A 13,169-nucleotide genomic window follows, 5' to 3' on the forward strand; every position below is an offset into this window, starting at 1 on the left:
TTTTTATCTGACATTCCATTTTACATCTCTACATATACTTTACATAAGGTTTGTTTCAACTAATTTCTTAATACTGGGCATTTAATATGTTATATTAATACGTTAATAAGTTATTGAAAAGATCTGGTAACCACATATAAAATTTTCAAACACAAGTGGAGGGGGAAAAAAGACAAACACTCTAAAATGTTAATGGTATTAGGTGGGATATTTTCTTTGTTTTTTAATTTAAATTTACCTAATTTGCATTGATTTTAAAATGAAAAAAATTAAAATTCATGGATTAAAAATGGAAAACTTTGTGTCTGAGACACAAAAATGCATTTCTCCAACTTGATTTTAAATATAATAAATAAATAGAATCGTTATTATCAGATACAATTTGTCCATGGAGTATATCTTGTCTTTGAAGTTAATAGTTATGTTTAAATCAATGGCTTGTAAATCTTTAATACACCTTTTCAAAATTACAACAAAATTTTAAAAATACAAAATTTTGCCCTTTAAAATCTTTATTACTGAAGCCTTTGTGCATATAAAATCCAAATCTTAGAAATTACAGTCTTAAATATATTTTTTGACATCTGTGCATTAAAGAAAGCATCCCTTTAACTACTGATATATAATTTACTCCCATGTTAATTCTGTTAACTTTCCAGAGAGTCAAATCCTTTGAAACCCAAATGTTTAACCAATTTTCCACTTGCTTAGAGGAATTTATAGACAAGACAGGCCTGGCATTAATACAAAATATCCCTAAGACAGGAGTTTTTAAAATTTTCATACCTACTTCTTCCTACATTTCTTTACCTTATTACATTTTCCCACAAATGCGCCAACTTTCCTCCTAGTTCTAGAAAATGCTTTACAAAATACATAAGTGCAAATATGAACTGTTACTATTATGGATGAAATCACTTTCTAATTAACTACTTATGTTTCTATGTGCATTAAGAAAATTAAGAAAACAGAATATAATAATACAGCAAACAGTAGTTTAAACGTCATCTGCATTATTTCACACTTTTTATTTATGTCACCAGCCCCTAGTTCTGTTACCATTTGCTGCCAGCAGAACTACTTTTCTAATTTCTGACGACTCACTCTATAAAGTATGCCCTAATTTATTCTTCACCTAAGACTAACTCCCTTAAAATTTCCAGAAGTCTATCCTTCACTCAAACTTTTCACTTTAGAAGCCAGGCTGCCTCTCTCATCAGGGCTTTTAAATCCTTCAGTTCCACTTATTACAACAGGTCATTTTCTATTCCTTACCTCCGTTTTGGTTAACAACTACAATCAACCTTCAATTCTTTCGTTTTCCCTTGCTCAAGAAACAGGGCAGGATGTGATTTTAGGAAATGCCAAATATTTTATCCATGCCATTGCTCTACTTTACAGCATAGGACACAGGTTTCAGAACTGCTTTTATTATGTCTCACTTAAGTAAACTTTGTGTCTGCCCAAAGTTGGCCACAAAATATTTTCATGAATTATATAGTTCCTCCTAGACTTGAACTGAAGAAATAAAAACTGGTTCCAGGATATAAAATCATTTGATTAGAAGAAAAAAAATTATCCCATACATTATGTATTTTATCTATATCTATTTTTCTCCCCACAAAGTTGTAATGACTAGATCTATACACAAGCATGGGGTTAAAATGGAAAATGTCAACATTTATAAAGTCCCTAATCAATTTTAAAAATTTTAAGTGTGAATATTAATTAGCAAATGAAATATAAACGCCTATAAAAGCATATCTTAAGTTTTAAACACTGATTGCATCTATTCTACTACTGGGGATGACTCACAAACTTACCAAACCTTATTATTCTTAAACTGTGGCAAATTCATCCCCAAGGACACATTATAGTGCACCTGCCACCATGCTTCAAATATACAAAAGTTGTTTAGGGAGCACTCTCCCTTCATAAGCAGTATAGTAGACAAAGATTGGCTGCTCACAAAACTTCATTACAGCCACATGGGGGTGTGGACTGGGCTCAGGCAGCCTCTGACAGTACTCAGCCAAATCTCAGAACTGCCATTTCTACACCGTGTGACCTTGGACAAATCACAACACCCCTCCAGTTTATGTAAAGACATATATAAAACACCTAACCCTTAACCTGGTATCTGGTTAGTATTTAATGAGCAAATGCAGGATTCCTTTCCTGTCCTTCCCTTGAACTGTCTCCCCTGAATTACTTCTTAAAATAGCATGTAAAAACTAAAGATATCCTTTGAACAAACTTAGGATTCAGGATCAACAAAATAATTTACAGAGCCACTCAGCAGCTAATAGATATTGTTTCCAAACTGACAGAAAAATCAGATCAAGCAATAAAACAATAAAAATGGTGTTAAAACCAGACTTTTTTGCCTTTAACAGCTTTGAGCTGTAATTCCTATACCATAAAACTCACTCTTTTAAAGTGTACAGTTTAGTGGTTTTCACTATATTCATATAGTTAGACAACCATAAACACTAATTTTAGAAAATTTTCATCACATCTCAAAGAAATTCCATATCCATTAGCAGTCACTTCCCATTCCTTCCCCATCCCTCAACTAATAATCTACTTTCTATCTCTATGGATGTGCCTATTTTGGGTATTTCATATATCCAAAACCCCCCTCTAACTTATAAAATATACTCTTAGATTTATTAAACAATGGTTAAGGTCTTTATGGATTTGAACGTATCTCCAATTGAACCCCAAACTTGGCTGTTCTTTCCAAAGTGATTTATCATTTAGCGTCTCTCTCTTAATTAAGGTGAACTAGGTAATATATGACCATAAAAATTTAAAGAGTATTTTACCATTTCCTAAAGGCTTAAAAGCCATATTACCAAAAACTTCCATATTACAGGTTTCCTTTAAGCAGGGCATTATAATTCGACATCAGCTAAAACTAAGCTCCGACAAAAGGAGAAAATAAAGTGGAATAGTCATGATAATGTACATAAAGATATAACGGAGACATTGCAGAGGGAGATTTACAGATTATGGGGTTGCTTAACCATTGCTCTTCAACGTAATAACACACCTAGAGTGGGGCAATGGAAGTCCACCCAGCGGAAAGCAAAAAGTGGGTCTCTAAAAACTCTACATACAATAATAAAACTGAGAATTCTTTTATCATCAAACACTAGCAATTCTAAATATCAGGGATAAAATATTCCTTCCCCTAAAATATTTTGTTGACCAAGATTCTTAAGTTTTAAACTACTGCTGTGGTTATTGATGAGTTTTAATATATAAGCATCAAATCTGTATATTTTTATCATGTATCTTTTAATAAGCAATCTATTCTAAGTGGAAATTCATTAGAAAACCCTCCAGTTATGTGGTCAATGTGCAAAACATGCAAATTCACTATACCTGTTCATTTGGAGAATCACTACAAAGAGGTTCAGGATAGCCTGCACCCTCCTCAGGCTCAGTTTATGTCTCCAATTCTGTGGTTCCTATATATACACACGCGCGCACACACACACACACATACACATATACATTTTTAAACAGCGCACTTAAAGTATGATAGCTGTGTGCAATTCTTCTTTCCTGACATATCTTTTTTCTGGTATAAATATTTACAAACAGCCAGAATCAGCCTTGAACAAAGGAACACGAAGCTTGAAGATCCATGAACAAAAATTATGGAGATTGCCATTACTGTTCAACAAAATATAAGGAAGTGAACATTTAAACATTATTTCAAAAATGTTTATCAAATATAATAGAAACCTATATTGAAATTTCGAGTGAAAACACTTTAGTGAAATTTTTTTTGTCCCAGAGGACATTTGAAAGTCACTAGAATCAATCCTGAAAAGACATGGATAGCATTGTGATTTCTAGAATTTACTGTGAAGTGAACTTTTTCTAAATTTCTGCTGAAGTAACCTTATGTTTAAGACTTCCCAACTATCTGTATATCTGCTGCTTTATGTACAACCTTTTGTAATTAGAATTAATGAGAAGTGTTTTTCAATCAATTATGGGGGAAGGTAAGATTGTTAAATCTGACCATAACTGTCTACTGAACTCAAATATGTGAAAATCAGCTGTGACAGTCATTGACAAATATGCAGAAGTTAAGGCTTAAAAAGAAACCAGAATATTACTATTCATTATTGTGACAGACCAGTATGTAGATAAGATTTTCTACTTTTATTTTTAAAAGTATTTATGAAATTTAAATATATTAACCAACTTCTACTCTCTGTTGTAATATTTATGTGTAAATGGTATAAAGTTCAAATTTCTTTCTTGGTCAATTTCATGATTATTTCTGAAAATAATTTTGTTGTAGAATAAGGAGTGTGTTTAAAAAAAGGAAAGAAACCGTTCTGTTCTGGGTGTCGAATATGCTAGGTACACTACTGCTCTATGGTCTCTTCCAACTGAGCCACATGGATTTATACCAAAAATCACAAATTATCCAAACAGAAATTATCACTTTCAAGAGGTACTCGGATGGCCTTTCACCTTTCACTGAGCTCTGCTACCTTTCTTCCTCTAAGCCTTGGCTTCTAATTCTTAACTCCACTCCAGAGTTACACTGAATTTCTTGCTGAATTCACTGCTAACCTGTACAATACTTCATTTGTATTCAAAGTTTCTAAGTATTTAATCTATGACTTCACAAGCACCAATAAAGAGCTCTAACTATAAAGCAATGAAATGTAATCATTAAACCATGCAAATATTGAAAAGAATGAAGGTGACAGGAGCATAATAAATTATAATATTGCTTGGAAAATCTAGTTCTCAAAAACAGATGACAATACATTGTTAATTATACTTAATATTAACACAGAAAGGTAGACGTGTCTCTTCTAGATTAAGCTCCTCAACAGATCTTGATAAAGCCTAATACATACAAATTTAACAATTACCAACTCCACCAAGACTTCAACTGTTAATAGGTAAGCTTATTCTATACACTACCTAACATAGTACGCGTGTTTTTAGCTTATCATTAAAGTTGTATGCTGTTGCTCTGAGGTATGCTTAAAAAAAAAAAAGATTCGACATATTATTTCAAAAAATGTTATCAATAACACTAGAGGTTCATCATTTATGTAACAACCTTTTCCCTATCATGTCATCAAGGGACCTTTTAAATGTTTTGAATATGTACAGACATGTATAGAAAAGTTACCTGATATATAACTCAATATTAAAAAAAAACAAACATCCCAATCAAAAAATGGCAGAAACCTAAATAGACATTTTTCCAAAGACATACAGATGTCTAACAGGCACATGAAAAGATGCTCAACAACACTAATTATTAGACAAATGCAAATCAAAACTACAGTGAGGTATTACCTCACACTGGTCAGAATGGCCATCATCAACAAGTCTACAAACAATAAATGCTGGAAAGAATATGGACAAATGGGACCCCTTGCACACTGCCTGGTGGGAATGTAAAGTGGTGGAGCCACTATGGAAAACAGTATAAAGGTTCCTTAAAAATCTAAAATAGAACCACCAAATGATCCAGCAACTCCACTCCTGCATATATATCCAGAAAAAATGAAAATTTTAATTTGAAAAGATACATGCACCCCAGTGTTCATAGCAGTACTGTTTACAATAGCCAAGACATGGAAACAACCCAAGTGCCTATCAACAGATAACTCACTTAAGAATGTGACACACACACACACACACACACACACACACAATGGAATGTTAATCAGCCATAACAAATGAAATATTGCCCTTTGCAGCAACACGGGTGAACCTAACGAATGTTTAGTGAAACAAATCAGAGAAAAGATATCATATGATATCACTTATGTGAAATCTACAATACAAATGAATCTATATACAAAACAGAAAGACTCAGATATAGAAAACAAACTTATAATTACCAAGGGGGTAGGGGGTGGTGAACAACTGAGGAATAAAGGATTAACAGATACAGACTACTATACATAAAACATAAGCAACAAGGATTCACTGTATAGCACAGGGAATTATATCCAGTATATTGTAATAACATAAAATGGAATATAATCTGCAAAAAAACCCTGAAATCACTATGCTGTACAACTGAACTAACACAATATTGTAAATCAACTATACTTAAAAAAAAATTTCCTGAAATGCTAGGTAAATTATATTCACTCGAGATCCATGGTACAGCAGAGCAACCTATAATTTGTACCTGGTGAAAACCACTGCCACCAACAAAACACTCCCACAAAAACACACATATACAAAAACCAACTACCATTTTGTCAACTTTTTTGGGTCAGCTGTTTATTAGGTACTTTTATCTCCTGAATTGTTTCACAAAAATTTACAAGCCAACTTTTCCATTATTCAAGTTTTTCTCTGAATCATTCCTTATTATATGTGTATGTAACTTTTTCTGAGAAAAAAAAAACTAAACAAAATGATAGACCAGGAAGAGGGATATTTTCAACAAGAACAAATCCTGCTAAAGAAACCCTTGAAAAGTCAGCTTTATTCCACTTACCATAAAGCCAGCTTTCTGCTGTTTTTGGAAATAAGCAATTCTCTGAGAGTCAAAAGCAAAGGAATAAAACTATAACTAACTTTTAATATTCTGAACTTCTGTGATTAATAGTGTAACATGGCCAATTTTACTTCAACTGTTGCTCTGGTCCTCTACATCTCTTCCACATAGTGAGAATCTTGTTTCAACTCTTTGTCCACTTATTTCGATAGACCTCTCAAAGGAAGGAATAATCAAAAATAACGAGATTAACATTACAGGCTAAAAAAAAAAATTACCCTCATCATATGATCTAAATTCTAGAAGACAATTACACCTAGTAATCAATAAGTGAAATATGCAATAGTCCATACAGAACAATTCCAGTGGGAATAGGAAGGGTGGCAAGCTCCCCAGTAAGATGTGGAACTCAATTCTTCCTTCAGGATAACAAGGTTCAAGGCTGACAGCCCAAGTGGGTAAGAGTAGCAACATCAATTCATACAAAGTACTCATAAAGTTTAATTTCTGCCTGATTTTAAAGATAAAGACAAATATAAAAGTACTTACATTTTCTTCCTTCCTTCCCCTCAAACTAGCATTATAAGCACACCACCTCAAAGCTGTGGCTCTCAAAAAATAATTCCAGGATCCCTGGGGGGCCTGAGTTCCTTTTAGTGGTCTGTGAGGTAAAAACTGTTTTCATAAAGACATTTCTTGCCCTTTTCATTCATTTTCTCACAAGTATACAGCAGACTTTCCTAGAGGCTACCTGATGTGTGTAAATACGAAAGACTGAATGAAGAAGGAAGTACAAGAATCCAGGTTTATTAAACCAAAGTTTAAATGAGATTTGCAAAAATATAAAATCATGTCACTCTTCTAATTTTTGTTTTGGAAATGCTGTTTTTCATTAAAAATCTTATTTATGTTAACATGTAATGGATTTATTACTTTTAATAAATACATTCCTCAGTTTAAATTTCTGGTATGCTAAGTATCAATAGATATAACCTATGGACACAAAAGCTCTCTGTGGTCTTTAAGAGTTCAAAGGAGTCAAAATTCAAAAAGTTTGAGAACAGCTGTCCTAGAGAAACTTACACAGAGACATGTTTGAGAAAGTCCACTGCAGTGTTTGTCAGCAACAAGTGAGAAACAAATGTTCATCAGCTAGGGAACCACATAAATAAGATTTATTCAAATGATAACATAACTACACAGCAGCCAGAAAGAACTAAAACATAATATATAGTATTAATAATGTTTAAGCAAAAAACCACATTGCAGAATATGTACAATATACACACATGTGTATCAAAACAGACTATTATATATAGTATATAGACCACAGAGATTGGTACTAAATTCATGATTTGATTGTTTCTGACTGGGGTAGGTGGAGGGGTGGGAAAAGAACTGGAGATAAGAGGAAAGGAGGACTTTATAATATTTTATTTTTTTAAATAAAAACACAAAATAATAACAACTGTCAATTCTTGTTATATTTTCTCTGCACTTTTCTTGTACTTTAATTAAATGTCTTAAAATCATAGATGTTGCAAAAAAAGGTGGGAGAGAGATTCTTCTGGATTTAGAGGACTGATTTAGAGGCTAACACTGCAATCACTGGATTAAAAAAAAAACCCAATCTATAACCTTTATCCATTTGACACATGAAATACTAAACTCTTCACATTAGGTTGTGTATAAACATGGAACACAATTAAGTAAGCACTGATTTTTTTCACTCATCTTTTCATCTTTTACAACACTTAACACACAGTGTCTTGCCATAAAAGTCCTATCAAAATGTCTTTAATAACCTCACCTATTTTAATCTTCCTTTCTGTATCAGGAATATACTGACCTTTTACAACTATGCTTCTGATCTGTCCCTTTCCTCTCATCCACAATTTTGCCTGTTACTGCTTTAAACTATGTTTTTCTGCACAACTCCTTCAACATGCTTAAACTTCTACACCTAATAGAGACTAGAGCTTGAACACTACTTACGTTAAGACCTTATATATACACTATATAAACATACGAAAGGCCTACCACCAGTGCTTAGTACACCATTAATTGGTCTTCCTTCCCTTTATCCTTGAAGCAACTTTTCCTTTCAATTCCTCACAAGCAAACTTCTTAAAAAAAGCAAACAAACAAATAAAAAAATCCCAAACCACACAACAACAAAAAACATCTATATTTGCTACTTATTTTCCTATCTCTCCCAGCACTATTCAATCTTAAACTACAGATCCCATTACCCTCAAAAAATTTAGTGGCCTTTTTCTTAAGTCTTAACCCATGATCACTCCCCTGGTATTATAAAGAATATTATCTTCAGGCAGTAATGAAGATGGAATCATCTGCATTAAAATCTCAGTTCTGCTAGTAGTATGCCCTTGGGCGAATTTTTATTTAACTTCTTTGAAAATCAGTTTCCTCATCTATAAATGGATGTCTCTGCAAGGCTGTGGGAGTATTATATTAGATATGTATATATAAAGTGCCTGTCATGCTATCGATGCTTATTAAATATTAATTCCTTTTCTTTCCCCCTCTCAATTTTCTCCACCACACATCTGAGAGTGACTCCCCATGTCTCCTCCATCTCTTGCTTGTGTCCAGGTTTGAGTCCTACATGACCAGCTGCTTGCCAAAAATTTCTGCATTACTGTTTCACTTCAATCAACCTGTTCAAAAACCAAACATTTTCCCCTTTACAAAATATACTTTTGACGACTGCTTGACATGTTAATGGCATCATCACTCTCCCAGCACTTAGAATGGAGGGGCAAAAGGGCAAAAAACCTAGCAGATGTCAGGACTATATATCCTTCCGGTCTACATCCTTCCCCTCCTCTCTATTCCCTCTATGGACATGCCAAATTCAGATTGTACTTTTCTCCTATCTCAGTCCCCAATCTGTCAAATTTCCCCAAATCTCTGCCTTCTATAAAACATACTACAAATCAAGCAGCATTTTGATTATATTACTCCACTACTTAAAACCTTATCCATAGCCTTCAAAAAAAAAAAAGATTTCAAACACATTGGACAGACATGAAACTTGTCAGGTCCCCAAACTACTTTAACCATCCTTACTTCCCAGCAGCCTCTGGAGCCAAACTAATGTTCCTTATTTCTCACCACTGTTGCCCTTGAATTACTTCTCCTACATCTTTGGAAATCCTGAAACTGACACTTCTCTCAAGTCTGACCCCTCCCAAAGGCCATCTTACAGTAGTTTGAGGGCCCCAAAGGAAGCTGTTCTATCACATATTAGTTACATGTCAAAGTTTTGTGTCCTCTATTAGTTTAGGTTCCTAGGACACAGAGATCCTCACTAGTAATGCCACTGTATTCAGAACAGAGGTTTGCAGCTGAGCAGGCACTCAACAGTTTGTAAAATGAAGGTAAGATTTGGGAGATTTGAGCTTACAGGGAACGAACTAATCAATAACATTTCCTGAATGGGGACAATTAACTGAGAATCAAATCACTACAATCAGGCAGGCACAAGGAGACGGCTTTTGAAGTCAGACTAAATTCTCCAGAAAGTTTTTTCAGAAGAAAGTTTGGCAGAAGAGAGATGAAATTGGTAACATAAACCTAACATAACGCAATTTGCACTTGATAAAGACTAGAAATGGAAATGAAAATTATTCGAGGAAAATAATCAATAAGAAAATTCTCGGTTTGTACATTTAAGAAGTTTAAAATACCATTTTCCTTTTTCCAGGAGTCAATATCATTCCTAATTTTGGCTTTTCAAAGTAAAAACTACTGATCATATTTTTCTGGAATTAACATAAGACATTTTGCTTAATAATGTGCTTAATGTCAACTTTCATAATGCCTAAATCAGAACTAAATACTTCTGATCTTAAGAATACACTAAAAATCCTTCTCTTCGTTTATTAAGTTGCCATTAAAAATATTTTAAAAGTCTTTATCTGGAGAAAGAAATATACTTATCTTTTACAAATTGTACCATTTGTATAAATTCTCATTCATTCAACAAGTATTTGGGAAGCATCTGCTATGCTGTCGGGAGGAAGCAAAGAACAGAAACTCCCTGCCCTCAAGGAGTCAACATTTCAGTGTATTCTGCCTTCAGGAAACAAAGTCAACTTTCAGCCCTGAAATCTTTGGGGCACTATTACAAATTCTCTAGCCATCAAAAATCAGGAAATATTATTTCACCATTCCGAAAATAATCACTACTGAACTTTGCAAGACACTGTCCAACTTCTGCAGTTAATACATTTTATGTATTAGTTGAAGACAAATCATTTCTAGGATAATTAATAAGGCAATAAACGGTCCTAACTGCAGTGTTAACTGGAGTACGATACTATGGCACTGTAAATTGGAAGTTATAGCACTCTAATTCTGATACAAGTAAAACTACGAAGTCTGACTGTGAAATGCAGCAAGTTTCTAACACTGTCCCGGGACATCTAGCACTACTACATCTGAGTTTGTCAATGTTGGATTTATCTTTAGTATTTGGAAAAACAATATAATCCAACTCAACCCATGACAAATGTTTCCACTCATTAACTACATTTTACTCATCAATGGTCAAGACCCCTCTCCCTAAATCGATTCTAAAAAACAGAATGTGTGGACTCTAGCCTCAAAAACAGCACCTGGAATGATTTGAGATAAAACCATAGAGCTTTAGGGAGGCAGGGAGCTTTGTTCCCGTTTTTGGGAGGTTTTCACATGTAAATGTTTCTAAAGAAGGGAGCTGAGGATTAACTACCGCGGGAAGGGTGCGAGGGTGGGGGACTGGAGGCCAAAGCCGGCTCTCTAGCGGACTAAGGCAGAGCAAATACTTCTCTCCCATTTAACTTTTTAGGTGTCACGTTGGGGCCACAGAGCCCGTAACGGGCTTGTGTTCACGACTGGGTATAAGGAGCCACCTCCACTCCGTTTATTAACCCTACTTCCCAAATGTAGGAATTCCGGGGGAAGGGGATGAACACCCTCTCCAACTCCTCTCCGACCTGGAATCAGAGTCCGGCCACCGTTGCGCGGCGCGGCCCGAGCAACAGGAGAGCCGAGGCCGCTGCTCCCGCAGCCCGGCGACCGGCAGATGCTCCCGCTCTCCCGCCCCCCACCCCCCACGCCCGCCCGCGCTTCTTTCTTAGCCTCCTGCGGGCTCCCGGCACTGGGAAGCCAGTAACGGGGCTGGAAGCAGAGAGCGAGAGCGCCCGGACCTGGAAGGGGGCGAACTTAGAGGCACCGGCGTCTACGCGGGCTGGAGGAGACCGGAAGGGGGCGAGAGGGGCAGACCGAGGTCGCCGCCCAGGGGTGGGCGGTGGGGGAGGGGTGTGGGGTGTGGGGTCCGCTCCCGCGGCGGCCGCGACCTCCCCAGGGCCACAGGCCGCTCCGCGCAGGCCCCGTCGCCCCGGAACCGGGGCAGGAAGCGTCCCCACCCCGACCTAAGCTTTAAACCTCCGGTGGCGGGAGAAACGACGCCCAGACTCCCGCGGCAGGCCCGGCGCCCCCTGCCCTAAGCACCCCTCACCTCTTGGTTGAAGGCGTTGACGGCGTCCATGTTCGCGCTGCGGCGGCGGCTGCTCCGGGCCCGCCGGTCACATAGACCTCGCGCCGCGGCGAAGCGGGGCCAGGGAACCGGCCGGGCCTGGGGGGGGGGGCCGGAGGCGGCGATAAGCTGCGGAGCTGAAGGCCGGGCAGGAAGAGGCTGCGGCCGAGGCAGCGGAGCGGGCGGGCGAGGCAGAGGCAGAGGCGGAGGGGTGGCGGGCCCCCTCTCAGTCCCGTCCGGAGGATGAGGAAAAAGAGGCGGCGGCGGCGCTGGGCTCCAACATGTCCGTTTAGTGGTGGCGGCTGCGCTCTGCGTCTCGCTGACACGGCCCCCCGCGCCCTCACGCACTGGCCCACACTGGCCCGACCGGCAAGCGGGCGGGCCTCTCTCTCCCTCTAGCCAGCGGGATGGCGGCAGCGGCCCGAGTCCACGCCGCGCGGGGCACCCTGGGATGGCTCGGGCCTCCGAGCGCTTCCTGTGCCCGGCTCCCGCCCCGCCCCGCCCGGCCCCGCCCCGGCCGTGGTGGCCCCGCCTCCGCCCGCCCCGGCCGCGCGCGCGCGCGCGCGCGCGCGCCACCCGCCCAACCACCGGCGCGTGACGCCGGGACGCCGAGCGCTTTCCCGCCCGCTGGGGCCTAGGGCCGGGGAGACTACCTGGCTCCGAGTCTAGGTTCCCGCGAGGGGCGCCGGAGAGCGCGGGATCCCAGGGTCGGGAGGTTGGCACTGAGAGGGCCCGCGCTACGCGCGCCCCTACCCGACGCTGTGCTTCCCAATGGCTTTTTGTGTGCCATTCCGCCCAGGCAGGCCGGGGCTGGCGGGCTCGGAGCCACTTGCTCTCCGCTGCCTGGAACAAAAGGTTTAGAATTTGACCTCAGCCCGCTGGGCGTGCATTTGCAAGCCCTTGTGCTGCGTGTGCCGATGCAGCCCTGTGTCTGCCCCAATTGTGCGAGTTAATTCTGCGTGAGCTGAAGCCACAAGAAGGACGTGCAGACACTGGATATCCACGCAGGCCTAAAGAACGCCTGTGCAGCCCTGTGCTGCAGGAGGAGTGGATTCGCTAAACCCTGATTTCGATTTCCCAGACCACGCTGTTTCCTTTTTAGTGGTAACACTTTGC

The 13,169-nt window shown here is 38.9% G+C and overlaps 1 protein-coding gene across 2 annotated transcripts in view; it reads right to left on the reverse strand.

Annotated features, from left to right (window-relative positions):
* SCAF4 (SR-related CTD associated factor 4) overlaps positions 1 to 12,496 on the reverse strand; it is a 52,948-nt gene extending 40,452 nt beyond the window's left edge. For both annotated transcript variants that reach the window (XM_072968462.1, XM_072968455.1), the window contains exon 1: positions 12,036 to 12,496. In XM_072968462.1, coding sequence (XP_072824563.1) covers positions 12,036 to 12,065 — 30 coding nt within the window. In that variant the 5' untranslated portion in view covers positions 12,066 to 12,496. The remainder of the gene's footprint in view (positions 1 to 12,035) is intronic.
* Between the last annotated feature and the right edge of the window lie 673 nt (positions 12,497 to 13,169).

Source organism: Vicugna pacos, chromosome 1 (assembly GCF_048564905.1).
Source record: "Vicugna pacos chromosome 1, VicPac4, whole genome shotgun sequence".
NCBI lineage: Eukaryota > Metazoa > Chordata > Mammalia > Artiodactyla > Camelidae > Vicugna > Vicugna pacos.